Genomic DNA, 12,243 nt, shown 5'->3' on the forward strand with positions numbered 1-12,243 from the left:
CTTCGTTACTCCATTGATGGTATATAACATAACATCCACTAGAGTGAATATTTGATCCAAATGATCCGCTGATTTCTTTATATGTAGTTTTTGTATTTCATAATACAGGTCTTTCATTCTTACACATGGTATATTACTCTGCTGATCATTTTAAATTATGCTAGGAATACTATTTAACATAGTTGTTGGACTCTGGATCTGATGTAAAAGTTTCTTTCAGATGTTCAGCAAACAAATTAACTTTTTCTTGATTGCTCTTAGCCCAATTACTATTTCGAATTGTAGGTGTATGTATTTTTGGATCTTTAAGTTTTCTTGTTGGCTTCCACAGAAAATAATCACTACTGGCGTCGTTAGTAAGATCTTTTAAGTAATTTTGAATAGTTTGTGAGTTTCTGAGTAGATTAGTAGTGTAATGGACTTAATGGGGGTTTAATTAAGGGTTAATTATATCATTTCAAACATTAAAAGAGGTTATGCAACCAATATGTCACTTGTGCTAAGCGGGTAACCTAATCTGACCGGTATTTATAATACGTTATTCTCAAATGCCATTTAGAAAAACGGTCATCAAAATATTTTCAACATATCGTTAAATAAGAATAAACAATGCGTTCTTAAAACCGTTCAATTGCGTTTAAAACTAATGTGATAATTAAGTACTTGTGTACCTCATATAATTCGTCCTTGCATACGGTAAGTTTATTTAAGGTTATGATATTTTGATTATCCTTCAAACTGTTTTTTTTTCTAGCTTATAACTTTATAACGTTACATTCCTCGTTTTCAATCTTATTTAAGTTTATAACGTCTTATTTTCGTATAAAACATAGTATGTTAATAATGCGAAATGTCATCTCCTTGCGAACATGTTAGCAAAAGAGTTCAAAAAACTAAGAAAGAAATTGAACAGTTAAAAGATGAACTGCAAAAACTTTTAAAAAGAGGTATTGAACCTAAAAACGACTTGCAACATGACATCAAATCTTTGCCTACCTTCACAGAGAAAGAAAAAGTTAAGGAAGAACCACACCAATCAACAAGTGCTCAGAGAAATGCTTTTAAAAATATTACTGTTAGATCAAGTTTTGTAACACCGCAATCTAACATTAAAAAACAAGATTCTCCTAAGAAGGTAAGGTCTTATAATGTTGAAGAGGCTCGTGAATACATTCGAAAACAAAAAGAAAAACGTATTAAAACAAAATCAGATGGTAAAGAATCTCAAACTGTTATTGATATGCGTAAGGAAAAATTACGGGAACTACAAAAAAAGAGTCTTCACATTGTACAAAAAAATGTTAATTTTAAACGTGAAAGATCAAAGTCTCGAGATCGAGGTGGAAAATTAGATGACAAGAAAGAAAATGTGACCAATAAGAATGATAAATTAAAATGTAAAGAGTTACACTGCGATAATCGGGACCAGAAAATACTTATTCAAGACAAAATTGAAACTCAATGTGATCAATCCACTTGTATACTTAAAACAAATCATAATAAACAAAATGATTTAATATTTGACGAACGAAACGATTTAGTACAACATTCGAACGAAAATCCTTTAATTAATAACAATTCAGTTCCTGATCTTATTGTAAATAATTTACAACAAGACAATATTAAAATCAATGATGATGAAATTAACATTCAAAAAAATAAACTAATTAGGGAAGGGGCAGCTATTAAAATACAAAGATATTATAGAAAATATCGGGATAAAAAATTATTACATAACTTAATTTTAAAACCTGCTATAAAAGAACCAACCATAACGAATGTTATTGAAACTAAAGCTATTCCTAGTTGGTTAACACCAAAAGTTGAATCTTATCCTTATAACTTTATTAATACAGTTAAAAGAAAACTTAATTTTGTAACAAATAAAAATAAAGATATAGGAATACAAATAAATTTTAATGATACGAAAGATGTACAACTAAAAACCTCTTTAGAAGAAATTATTAAAAGAAACGAAAATGATTATCATGGATCTTATGTTAATTTTAATGACTCAAAAGAAATTTCTTTCAAAATAAAAGAAAACATAAAAAAATCTTTGGAAGAATCAAACAAAAAAGAAATTAAAATTGATCATTTTAACGATCGAAAAGAAACCGCCCAAGAAATGTTTAAACGATTTTCTTTGGAGGAATCAAAAAACAAACAAAATGATTTAACACCACAAATTTATTTCAACGAAATGTTAACATCCACCAAGATTAAAGAAAACGTTCAAATTGACGATACTGAATCAATAGAAACTTCTTCAAGGATTAAAAAAGATTTAAAAAAATCTTTAGAACAGAAAGAAAATAAAAATTCAAAAATATTTTTATCTCAAAATCCCCTCAATTTAGATTTGAAAAAAATAGGAAATTTAAACTTGCTTAATAACCAAGGCTGTGATAAAACTAACAAGAAACATTCCGACATACAACAACATTCTGATAGCGAATCGGATACTTCAAAAAATATCCCTGATATATCAACAGAAAGTGCTTCGAAGAAAAGCTCAACATCCAACTTAAAAGCAACATCCGACTCAATTCTTCAAATAAACATTGATAAAATTAAAGATTTAAAACTAGAAAAACCCATTCATCCCGTTGAAATGAATTTTATTGAAAAATTTTGTTCAAAATCCTCAGAAAATATCTCAAAACGATCGCAGAAAAAATGTCATAAAACTTATCAAAAGTCTCGAAGCGCTTCAAGTATTTCAAATATAAAAGAAGATTCTAAAAAGAATCCAAGTCCACTTCACATTCCAAACTTAAATTTAATTCCTTCGGATCCTCCGACGGAATACTCTAATAATGATTTAAAAAGTTTTTTGGAGTTTATGTCAAACATGGAACCAGGGAAACATTCCAAAAAATCTGACTCGTTTGTGAGTCTGCCACAATCCTCTGGATCTGAAAGTGTCAACACGGAATTCAGCTTAAAGAGTAAAAGTCAGAAAAGTATTGATAAGAAAGATGAGAGTTATAGTAGTCGATTTTCCGGTGGAGATTCTAAGTCGGGGATTTCACCGGTTTCTACTTTGAAACGTCCAACTGTGTCGTCGCCAATGTCTACCTCGCATAAAGTTAATGGAAAGTCTGAATTTACTAACATTCCTAATCAAGTTTCGATCAAACCGGGTGAAGTGAAATGCATTGAAACGAAGGTAAGGAAAAATTTTGATTTACTTCTTTTTTCATACGTAATATTTCGATATTCGATAGTAATTTTTTCTTTAATCATTTATCTCAGTTTTATATTTTTGCACTTTTTTTGGTTACAAAACTGGAACTGGAAATTTCATTACACTCATACGCGGCAACATCTTAACTACGAATGCCACGGATGGCAATAAACAAAATATTTTGTTTTGCAGACGTTGTTAGCCCATAATGTTGCCGCTTCATATAATTTGGCAAAGGTTTTAACCCTTTGGCCTACAACCATGAGTAAGACTCGTGGTAAGGACTTTGTGCCAGAAGGGAAAACAACGAGTCTGGCTGGTTGTTAGAAATTATACATTTTGCGGAAATTTGGACATACGTCTGAATGGTTCGGCATGTGACCGTCTTTTTTGTTTGCTATGACCCTTGTAACTTGGAGTTAGCGCATAGGCCAAGGGGTTAAGTAATTACTTAGTACATACAGCTGGCAAATCCAAGGACGGGAGAATCTAAGAGGACTGCTATATCTGAGAAACAGGTGCACAGCCCGATGGCCCGTTCGTGACGTCACGCATGGGACGTGTTTCACACTTTGAATTAACAAATTAATTAACAGTAACACTAGACATTTCGGTTTAGCCATGCATTTTCTTAAGATTGCTAAACCTGTATGTTTCTAGTTCTAGACAAGGACGGTAGAATCTAACAGGACTGCTACATCCATTGTTGTTTTGTAGCCCATTACGGGTTGGTTGCCCGCACTCTACGTCACACTATTACCACGCCTATTTAACTGTCATTGAGTTCTATGCATTTGCTGTGAGTTTTTAGAGGTTATATGATAAACACTAATACGTCTAAAAAAATAAAACTTCAAAAGTAATATGAATACGTCTATGATATACGATATAACCTCTAAAAATACACAGCATATCACATAAAACACAATAACAGCTGCCTGGGCATGAAAAATGGTGACGTAATGTGCGGGCACGTTGTCACAACAATGGATGTAGCAGTCCTGTTTGATTCTACTGTCTTTGGTTCTAGGTCTGGTGTTAGTTCAATAAAATATACAACAATCTAGCGCTGAATAACAATTAAAACTAGAACTAACACTATACTTAGAAAGTTTCAAGTTTAGCTCTGCGTTTTCAGACAGGTTTTTATTTACATATTTTGTGCACGCAACATTCACAAACATTAATAATAATTAGAATGTTTACACAGAACACAACAACAGTTGACTGATCGTGACACTTGGTGTGACGTATTGGTCCGATACTGACGTCATTTTCGGGATTACAAAAGATTAAAAGTTGTAGCAGTCCATTAAGATTTTACCGTCCTTGTGGCTAATTCATCTTGACCAGTCAAATGCGCGGAAGAAGGAGTACAACAGACAGCATTACAACAAATTTTACCGCAAAAGTGAGGGGATTTTTGGCAAGTGATAGTAGAGCACGCTAAGAACTGATTAAGGCTTAACTAACATGATACGTCTGTAAAATGTACGATATTAATTAAGAGTTAAAACAATATCGTGATGATAAAAGAAATGGAGAGACAGATCAGGGAATCCCCTCGCTAATGCACAGTATTTTGACTATTGATTGTTAGATGTCGGTGCGAGGGTTTTTTCAAATTATATTTTGACGGTAGTATTTTAGAGTATTATTATTTGTAAATACTCGGAGTTTGCGTATTGATAATATAAAACAATAGTACACACTATATCCATCCCAAAAATTTATAGTGTATACAATTTTAATTAACGTAGTGAATGGCATTACTGAGATAGAGAAATAAACAAATTGTAATCCGACAACTAACACTAGGATTATACCAGCGTTGCTTATTGCCGTACAATTTATTCATAAGGCCGGGACAGAAGAGAGGAATCTGTCTACCACACATGAGAAATATTTTATACGAATTACAAAGAAGAAAGCGTAAATGCGATTACACTGAGTCACATTTCGAGACGAATGAAAGCAAATGTCAGAATTTTATTATTATTTCGACTTATTACCTTTCTTTCCACGTTTGTTCTACGTCGGCTGTGGTAGGGTTGTGTCCAGATCTTAAGTGAAAATTGAGCGAGTGCATTGAAATTTGTTCATATGCTTCTAGATACATAAGAAATAACTTATGTATCTAGATTTCATTTTTCACATCTTATATTTGTTTGGTGGTAAATGTGCAGATCTGTCTGAAAATTACTCAATCGTATGTGATCATAGATTATCTGCACTTCACCTCTTATTAAATGATTATGAGGAGGTTTTGGATAATCTTGGACATGATCCAGACATGAAAGCAAGCTTTAAAATATAAGTGGCAATGTAAAGTATACATTCATCAAAATTGAATCGCTGCCGATCACGAGCTACTCTGTTCCAGGTGGTGACGCTCAGAAGTCGTTCTGCGTCTTCAGTCACTTCGTGCACCCATCGTTTTCGTGGTCTTCCATCTAGGTCACTTTCCTTGCTACTTAAGAGCCTTTTTGACATTTTATCCTCGCTCATTCGTGCCACATAACCAGCCCATTGCAGTCTTTGCAACGAATGACAGAATTTTGACGAATTCATTGTATCGCCTTCTCCATATCCTATTCTCCTTTATTGGACCGAAGATTTTCTTCAATATTTTTCTTTTAAATACGTTTTATTATTTGTGCTCTCTGACATAATCCATGTCTCGTATCCACATTATAGGTCTAATGATGATTTTGTAGTCTCTAATTTTTTGAGAATATTTGATTTTTGAAGAATAATGAGAGCAGTTCTCATTGAGTATCGTGTTGTTTCTTCCTCTTGTTTCTCTCAGGTCATCATTCTTAGAACTTAACTCTCTTGTGCGCCAAGCAAGGTTTGGAAGTGTTTTCTAGGTCGGTTTTATCATTTGTATGTCGCTTATTTTCTGCCCTTCGGCATTCCTACAGAAAGTTGTCCGCGGTTTATATCCTTTGATTGCATCGACTAGCTTATAGACATAGATTATTCTCAAATAATTATTTTGGAAACCATTCTCCATTTTTTCTTTCTCATTATTTTGTTTTACAATTACAACAAATCTTGTCTGCTTTTTGTCTCGCTTCTTCAAACGTTGCTCTTCTTTCTCTTGTTCTCCTTTCCATATATTTGTGTGCTTCGTTCCTTTCCCCTATGGCTTTTTTACAGTCTTCGTCAAGTAGCTCTGCTCTTCCCTTTTTGTTCTTTTTGCGTGTCGTTCACGTTATCTTTTCTGACATTTTAGTTTTGAGCTTATTCCAGTGCTTCTCAGTACCTAGGTTTCTTGTATTCAAGAATCTGTTCATGAGATCTCTTTCATAGCCCTCCCTCACCTTTATTTGCCTTATTTTCACAACATTCAGCCGTTCGACTGTCTGAGTGCTTTTATTGTTTTTCGTTGTAAAAGCCACCTGAGCGAAATCATTATTAGTATGTTTTCCAAACAACGAACCAGAACTTCTTGAAAACTGTCCAGTTTAGTCCAGCTACACGGAGTTCATCTTTCTTAGATTTTGCAGTGCTGAAAACAAACCTCTCAGGAATATTATCTAGAACCAAAAAATGTCATTATGCACTTGAGTTTTTGTACATTATAGGTTTTTGCTACTTCATATTTGAAGTTACAATCGCGATTTAGACCCTTTTAAGTTTAATTTTTAGTATTTGTGTAATAAATTAATTTGAGATGTATCTGTACGTGATTTTTTTTATTCATTTCGTCCAAGAGAATCTAAAATAGTATCGTGCAATTCCATAGCACCCAACAACGTAGGAATTAATGTATGTACAAGTTTATATGAACAGTATCTACTTCTTTCGTCAAATTATCATAGTTTAACCCAAATTATCTCAGTTCAATTCTTAATAATAACAAAGTTACAGTCGATTTGGGTTGGAATGTTATTTTTATTTTAACTTACCTCATGCGTGTTAAATATTTCTACATCTATGACTCTAAAAAATTTTACAACAAATAATTTAATTCTTCATAAAAGTTTCGTAATAATTGATTTAATGATTTAAAAACGTTAATGTGTCATAAATAATGCTGAATGTCACTTTCACAAAACATTCAACAATGATTCATTAGAGCATAAAACAGCTTAAAGTCTTATTCTTTTTCTACAAACTATTGAACGTTTAATAATTAAAACGCGTTCATTAATTAAAACTGTTATCGTTTTATAAAAATGTGTTGATTTCAGTCAAATACGAACCAAATACATCTCAAGTTTGAAGCTGAACTGCATTTGCTCAACGATTTCAATGAATCTCTTCGTCAATTTATGGCTGTCGAAAAGGTATTTTCTAATATTTATCAAAAAATTTAATTATATTTATTTTTATTTAAATTAAATTAGACAATATTAGATCTTCATTCAAAAAATCAAAATAATTCAGTAATCCTTCAAAATCAAGATACTCAAACATCTGCTCAAAACGAAGAACGTAATTCATTTGCCATAGAAGAGTCTGTAGTGGACGAAGAATCGATATCTGAACCAAAAACAACAGCTCGAAGACCCTTACCTAATGTTAATTATTCTCGAGGATCGGATATTATTGAAGATTTTAGTCAATTGATTAAAGATCAACAACAGGAAACGGAAAGTTCTAGTAGGACAAAGAAAGATCAGAGTTTAGTTTCAGTTTCGATGGATTATTTATTACAATTAGATGACACAATCAATTCGAGTGTTGATGACTCAATCTCAAATATTTCTACAAGCACTAATGAGAGTTTTAGTAAAAATGCATTTGCAGGATTTTCAGTTGGTATGGTAAGTTAATAAAATCGTTTTTCTTCAATTCAAAGAACTTAAAGATATTTTTATAAGCTATCTTATCATAATAGGATGTTGACTATTTATTAACATGTTGAAATATTTTCATCTCTATAGATAAAATAGATTTGTTGTCGAGATAAGACGATGTAAACTACTTTACTCATTGTTTGTTGCACTTTTAGTTTGATCAGTTAATACGAGATGAAGATACTCGCATAGACAATCTTAAAACGATTTTAAAAATACGAGAAAAAGCTTTATTAGATCGAACGAAAGGTGAATTGGCTTGGTTGGAAATACAGAAAAAGTAAGTTATTAAGTATAATAAATTTAATAAAAGAAAATATTGTTGGCAATTTTGTTGTATTTGCGATTTATTTATTCTTGAAAATTCAATTAGGCAATTAATCGAAACGGGACAAGTACATGAAGCTTCACTTTTAAAGAAAAAACAACGAGGAATTATCATCAAACTTCAACATGAGAAACAAGAAATGCAAAGGTAATTTTTAATACGCTACTTTTAGCTATTTAACAGTCCAAATATAAGTATCAGTAATTAAATAATACAAGACACACTGCCATGAAAACAATTATATACGCTATTATATTAATATTTTTATTTATCTGTTTAGATTAAAACAAATTCAAAAACAAGCATCTAAAGAACGAAAAATAGTTTTGAAAGAACAACGTAATATGATAAAAGCTCAATTATCAAATAACTACACAATTCCAAAAATAAAACGTTCAGTTCACAAAGAACGAAGACAACCTGGACCAATAAAAGTGTACAATGTGCATCGAGAAACAATAAACACGGAAACGTCAATTTCGCGGAAAAACTCCGTTGCGGAAGAAATAATAATAACATCTCGTTCAGAATCGGTTGTAGGACAAATTACCGAAGACTACAGTGGAGACCAGGAGAGTCTGTTTAATTCATCAGCAAGGAGTATTTTAAGTAAAGGAGCGGAAGACGCAAAAAAGTAAGATTTTTTTTGTTTATTTAATTAATATTAGTTTATAAATGGAAAAAAGTTAAAGTTTGCGTTTGATTGGGTCGGTCGCATTCAAAAATAGCATTCAATTTTGCTTCAAAGAAAATCGTTTGCGGAAGTTAATAATAAATCTGTTTGCTTGGAAGTGTGCGGTTAAATTTAGGAAAATTTATGTTGACAGATTACGCGCAGGTTGCGAGTTTTACAAGACCTAAATCGTGTTCAAATCGAATTGGTCCGACTTATTTTTTCTTTCTCTCGGTAATGCCGTTTTACGGTTACCAAACTTATTCACGGTGACGCCCGAAAATTCGGTTTAACGAAAGCAAAGTGTGGGTGGCAAATCGTTTAAAACGCGTGTATGTTATTGTATTGTGACGCAAATTGATGTAGGCGTTTCAACTGAAGAGTTTTTAAACAGTTGTTAGTTGAAGTTTGTTAAGAATAGAAATAGATGCAGAGGTTTTTATTTTTATTTATTTTGTATTTAAGTAAATCGAGATTTTTTAGGAAAAAATATATTCTCAAATCCGTACCAATACATTTATTGCGAACTACTAGAAGATAGTCATTCAAAGTAGTCATAGTCTTTCTGTAACTTCACCAGCCAATAAAATCTAGATGTTGGTATAATTGAATAATAATTTGAATTAATATTGCCTGTGTTAATTTAAAACACAAAAAATAACAAATTTTATATATATATTACGATTTATATTTGAAATATTATGGATGATGCTTCTTTATAGCTCTGTTGGTATTCTAAAATCGATGCACCTCACTCACTAAAATATTTTCAAATTCGTTGTAACTTCTAGTTGATAGAAAATGGATTAAAATTCCGTTAGTTTATGCAATATACTCTTACTTTTATAACATATTCCAAGTCTGCGTTATATAGTGACATTTATTAGCACGTTGTATAATCACTTCGTTATTAAAATCACTGTGGTCTTATTAAATCTTATTAAAAATAAAGATTTTCTGTGAGGCTATTCAAGTAGAGTATTTACAAATTGGCAAGATTAGTCTTCAGGGATTCTCAAATGATCGCCATTTCTGTTATCATTAGTCCAGGTTATTTAAAGACACGGCACGTAAACTATACGGTAATCTCATTTGTCAAAAGATAGCGGATGACGTCACAGGAATCTTAATGCTTCACAAGTACTGTACATGTGAAGAATAATAGAAGTTATCACTTTAAAATACTGTTCAATATAATGGAGTAAATAAAAGAGTTTAATAATAGTATTAATCAACTTGTGTAAACGACAAACAACCATGTAAACAGAACAACTTTGTTTTTACTGTATAACTAATTGTTTGCGACATATTTTACTATTAAAGTATATGTTATCTCATAATGAGGAAAAACAGCGCTTTGTTATTATAGCGCATTTACTTAAAAAAAATGCAAAAATTAACTTTGCTTACAAAACAGCTTATCTCTTTTTTTTTATAAATTTCATCGTAAACCCTTATTTGTAATCATTAAGGTGATCTAAGCATTTTATTTTTACAATTGTCTACCCCAACTGTTCTTTAAGATTTCAGTTTTCATTGCGTAAAACATTTATTTTTATAGTTAACTCATCAAGTTCATAATCTTTCTTGTTACTTGGAGTAGTTTTGGAAAAGCAATCATTATTAATATAGGTCATGAAATCAAATTGATCGTTTCCTTCAAATCGACAACTGCCTATTAGAGTTTCTGTCGACATTGTGTTATTTAAATTAATGTTTTAAACGACGATAAGTCTATAATGAAAGTACTAAACAAGGTATTAAAGTACTAAATACTTCCAATTTTTCTTTAATATTCATCATTTGCGCTCCAAAATCAACTTTATAGTCAGCTGCAGGTGCGCGCTGTGTTGGGATTAATTTATCTTTCCAATAAGATTCTAATTCAACCTTTTTGGATTATTTTATAATTTGTTGAATAAAGAAATGAAACAGGACTTTCTTTGAACGTGGATAAGTTGTATTATTATACTTAAATAAGGTAGTATATGAAGGATAGCTTTCTCTGTTGTCAAGTTATTAATAAATTTGAGATCTTTAAATTTAGAAAGGACATTGATATGATATTTAAATAATCTACTAATATAGAGTGCAACTTTCTGAAATGACCCTTCGATGTTATTTTTGCTGGTGAAAGTTAAAAAGGAATTAAAAACTGATAAATTGTATGATAAAAACTTGTTTTAATTGTGTGCTTGTTAATATACTGTTTGATGCTATGGATGCCGTGTCGCAATCTTCTTTAGAAACAAGTGTAATCGTGACAAAATCTATAGAAAGTTCGCAATATGTACTTTGCTGGCTAATTAAGGACTAATTATTATTTGCTAATTGCTGCGTTCGATTCAGTGTGAAGGAATTCTTCATAGAAATATCTTTGAGGTTCGACTGAGTTTCATAGCATCCTCTCTATTATATTATTCTTGTGGCGATAAAAATCTATTTGTTTAATGGTTATCTTTTGGTAGTAGTGATTGCTCTTGGTAAGTATTCTAGTCTTGTCGTGATGATACAATTGCAATATCTGTGACTGTTCATTAGAAGTAACTAACTCAATCCGATTTTTCGGAATCAATTTAAGGATTGTGAAAAGCTAGCTGCGAAAATAAAAGATCTGGTGTTATGTTATTGAATATAAGAAAAATATAAATTGATCGAGTTCGATCAAAAATGATCTGCGAAAGTTTATCTGCGCAATGTAATCAATTGGCATTTAAATTGGTAAATAATGCGATACTGTTGTAAAGCAGAAATGTCAGCTTATTACAAAACAGAGCATCTATTTTCTTTCGCCTATTACTTTTAGCTTGCGATCTAATCATGTAGTGTAACATATCGCAGTCCTACGTTGTTTCATTATAAAATTTTATTATATCCAGTATCTTCTAATTTTTGTCAAAATCATTCATGTGAAATACAGTAACAAATCGCTCTTTCTTCGGAACTTACGATAACACAGATATTCAAAGGTGATCGTCATAGACGAACTTGGTGTGCTGCAATGTCTTAATTTCTTAAAGTTTAAGACTTTCACTTAAAGTTTTTGCTATGCGTTCACAAACCAGAATTAATTTGTTATCAACTATAATGAACTCGCCTGGAATAGGAGCAAGTTCATCTATCTACTGGCGGTTGTGTTATCGTTGACTCGACGACTTTTCAACAGTTGCATTGAAAATGGTTATTTATCTTTGATTATATCGATTTATTTTCAAAATCCACAAAAATCTTCCTTTTTTATTTC

General features: G+C 31.4%; 1 protein-coding gene across 1 annotated transcript in view; it reads left to right on the forward strand.

Annotated features, from left to right (window-relative positions):
* Positions 1-496: 496 nt before the first annotated feature.
* The window catches only part of LOC111413772 (centrosome-associated protein 350-like), a 31,635-nt gene continuing 19,888 nt past the window's right edge, over positions 497-12,243 (forward strand). Inside the window, exons 1-7 of the mRNA XM_023044874.2 lie at positions 497-696; positions 755-3,172; positions 7,390-7,485; positions 7,546-7,965; positions 8,154-8,278; positions 8,372-8,473; positions 8,607-8,960. Of these exons, the coding sequence (XP_022900642.2) occupies positions 851-3,172; positions 7,390-7,485; positions 7,546-7,965; positions 8,154-8,278; positions 8,372-8,473; positions 8,607-8,960 (3,419 nt within the window). The 5' untranslated portion in view covers positions 497-696; positions 755-850. The remainder of the gene's footprint in view (positions 697-754; positions 3,173-7,389; positions 7,486-7,545; positions 7,966-8,153; positions 8,279-8,371; positions 8,474-8,606; positions 8,961-12,243) is intronic.

This window comes from Onthophagus taurus, chromosome 1, assembly GCF_036711975.1.
Source record: "Onthophagus taurus isolate NC chromosome 1, IU_Otau_3.0, whole genome shotgun sequence".
NCBI lineage: Eukaryota > Metazoa > Arthropoda > Insecta > Coleoptera > Scarabaeidae > Onthophagus > Onthophagus taurus.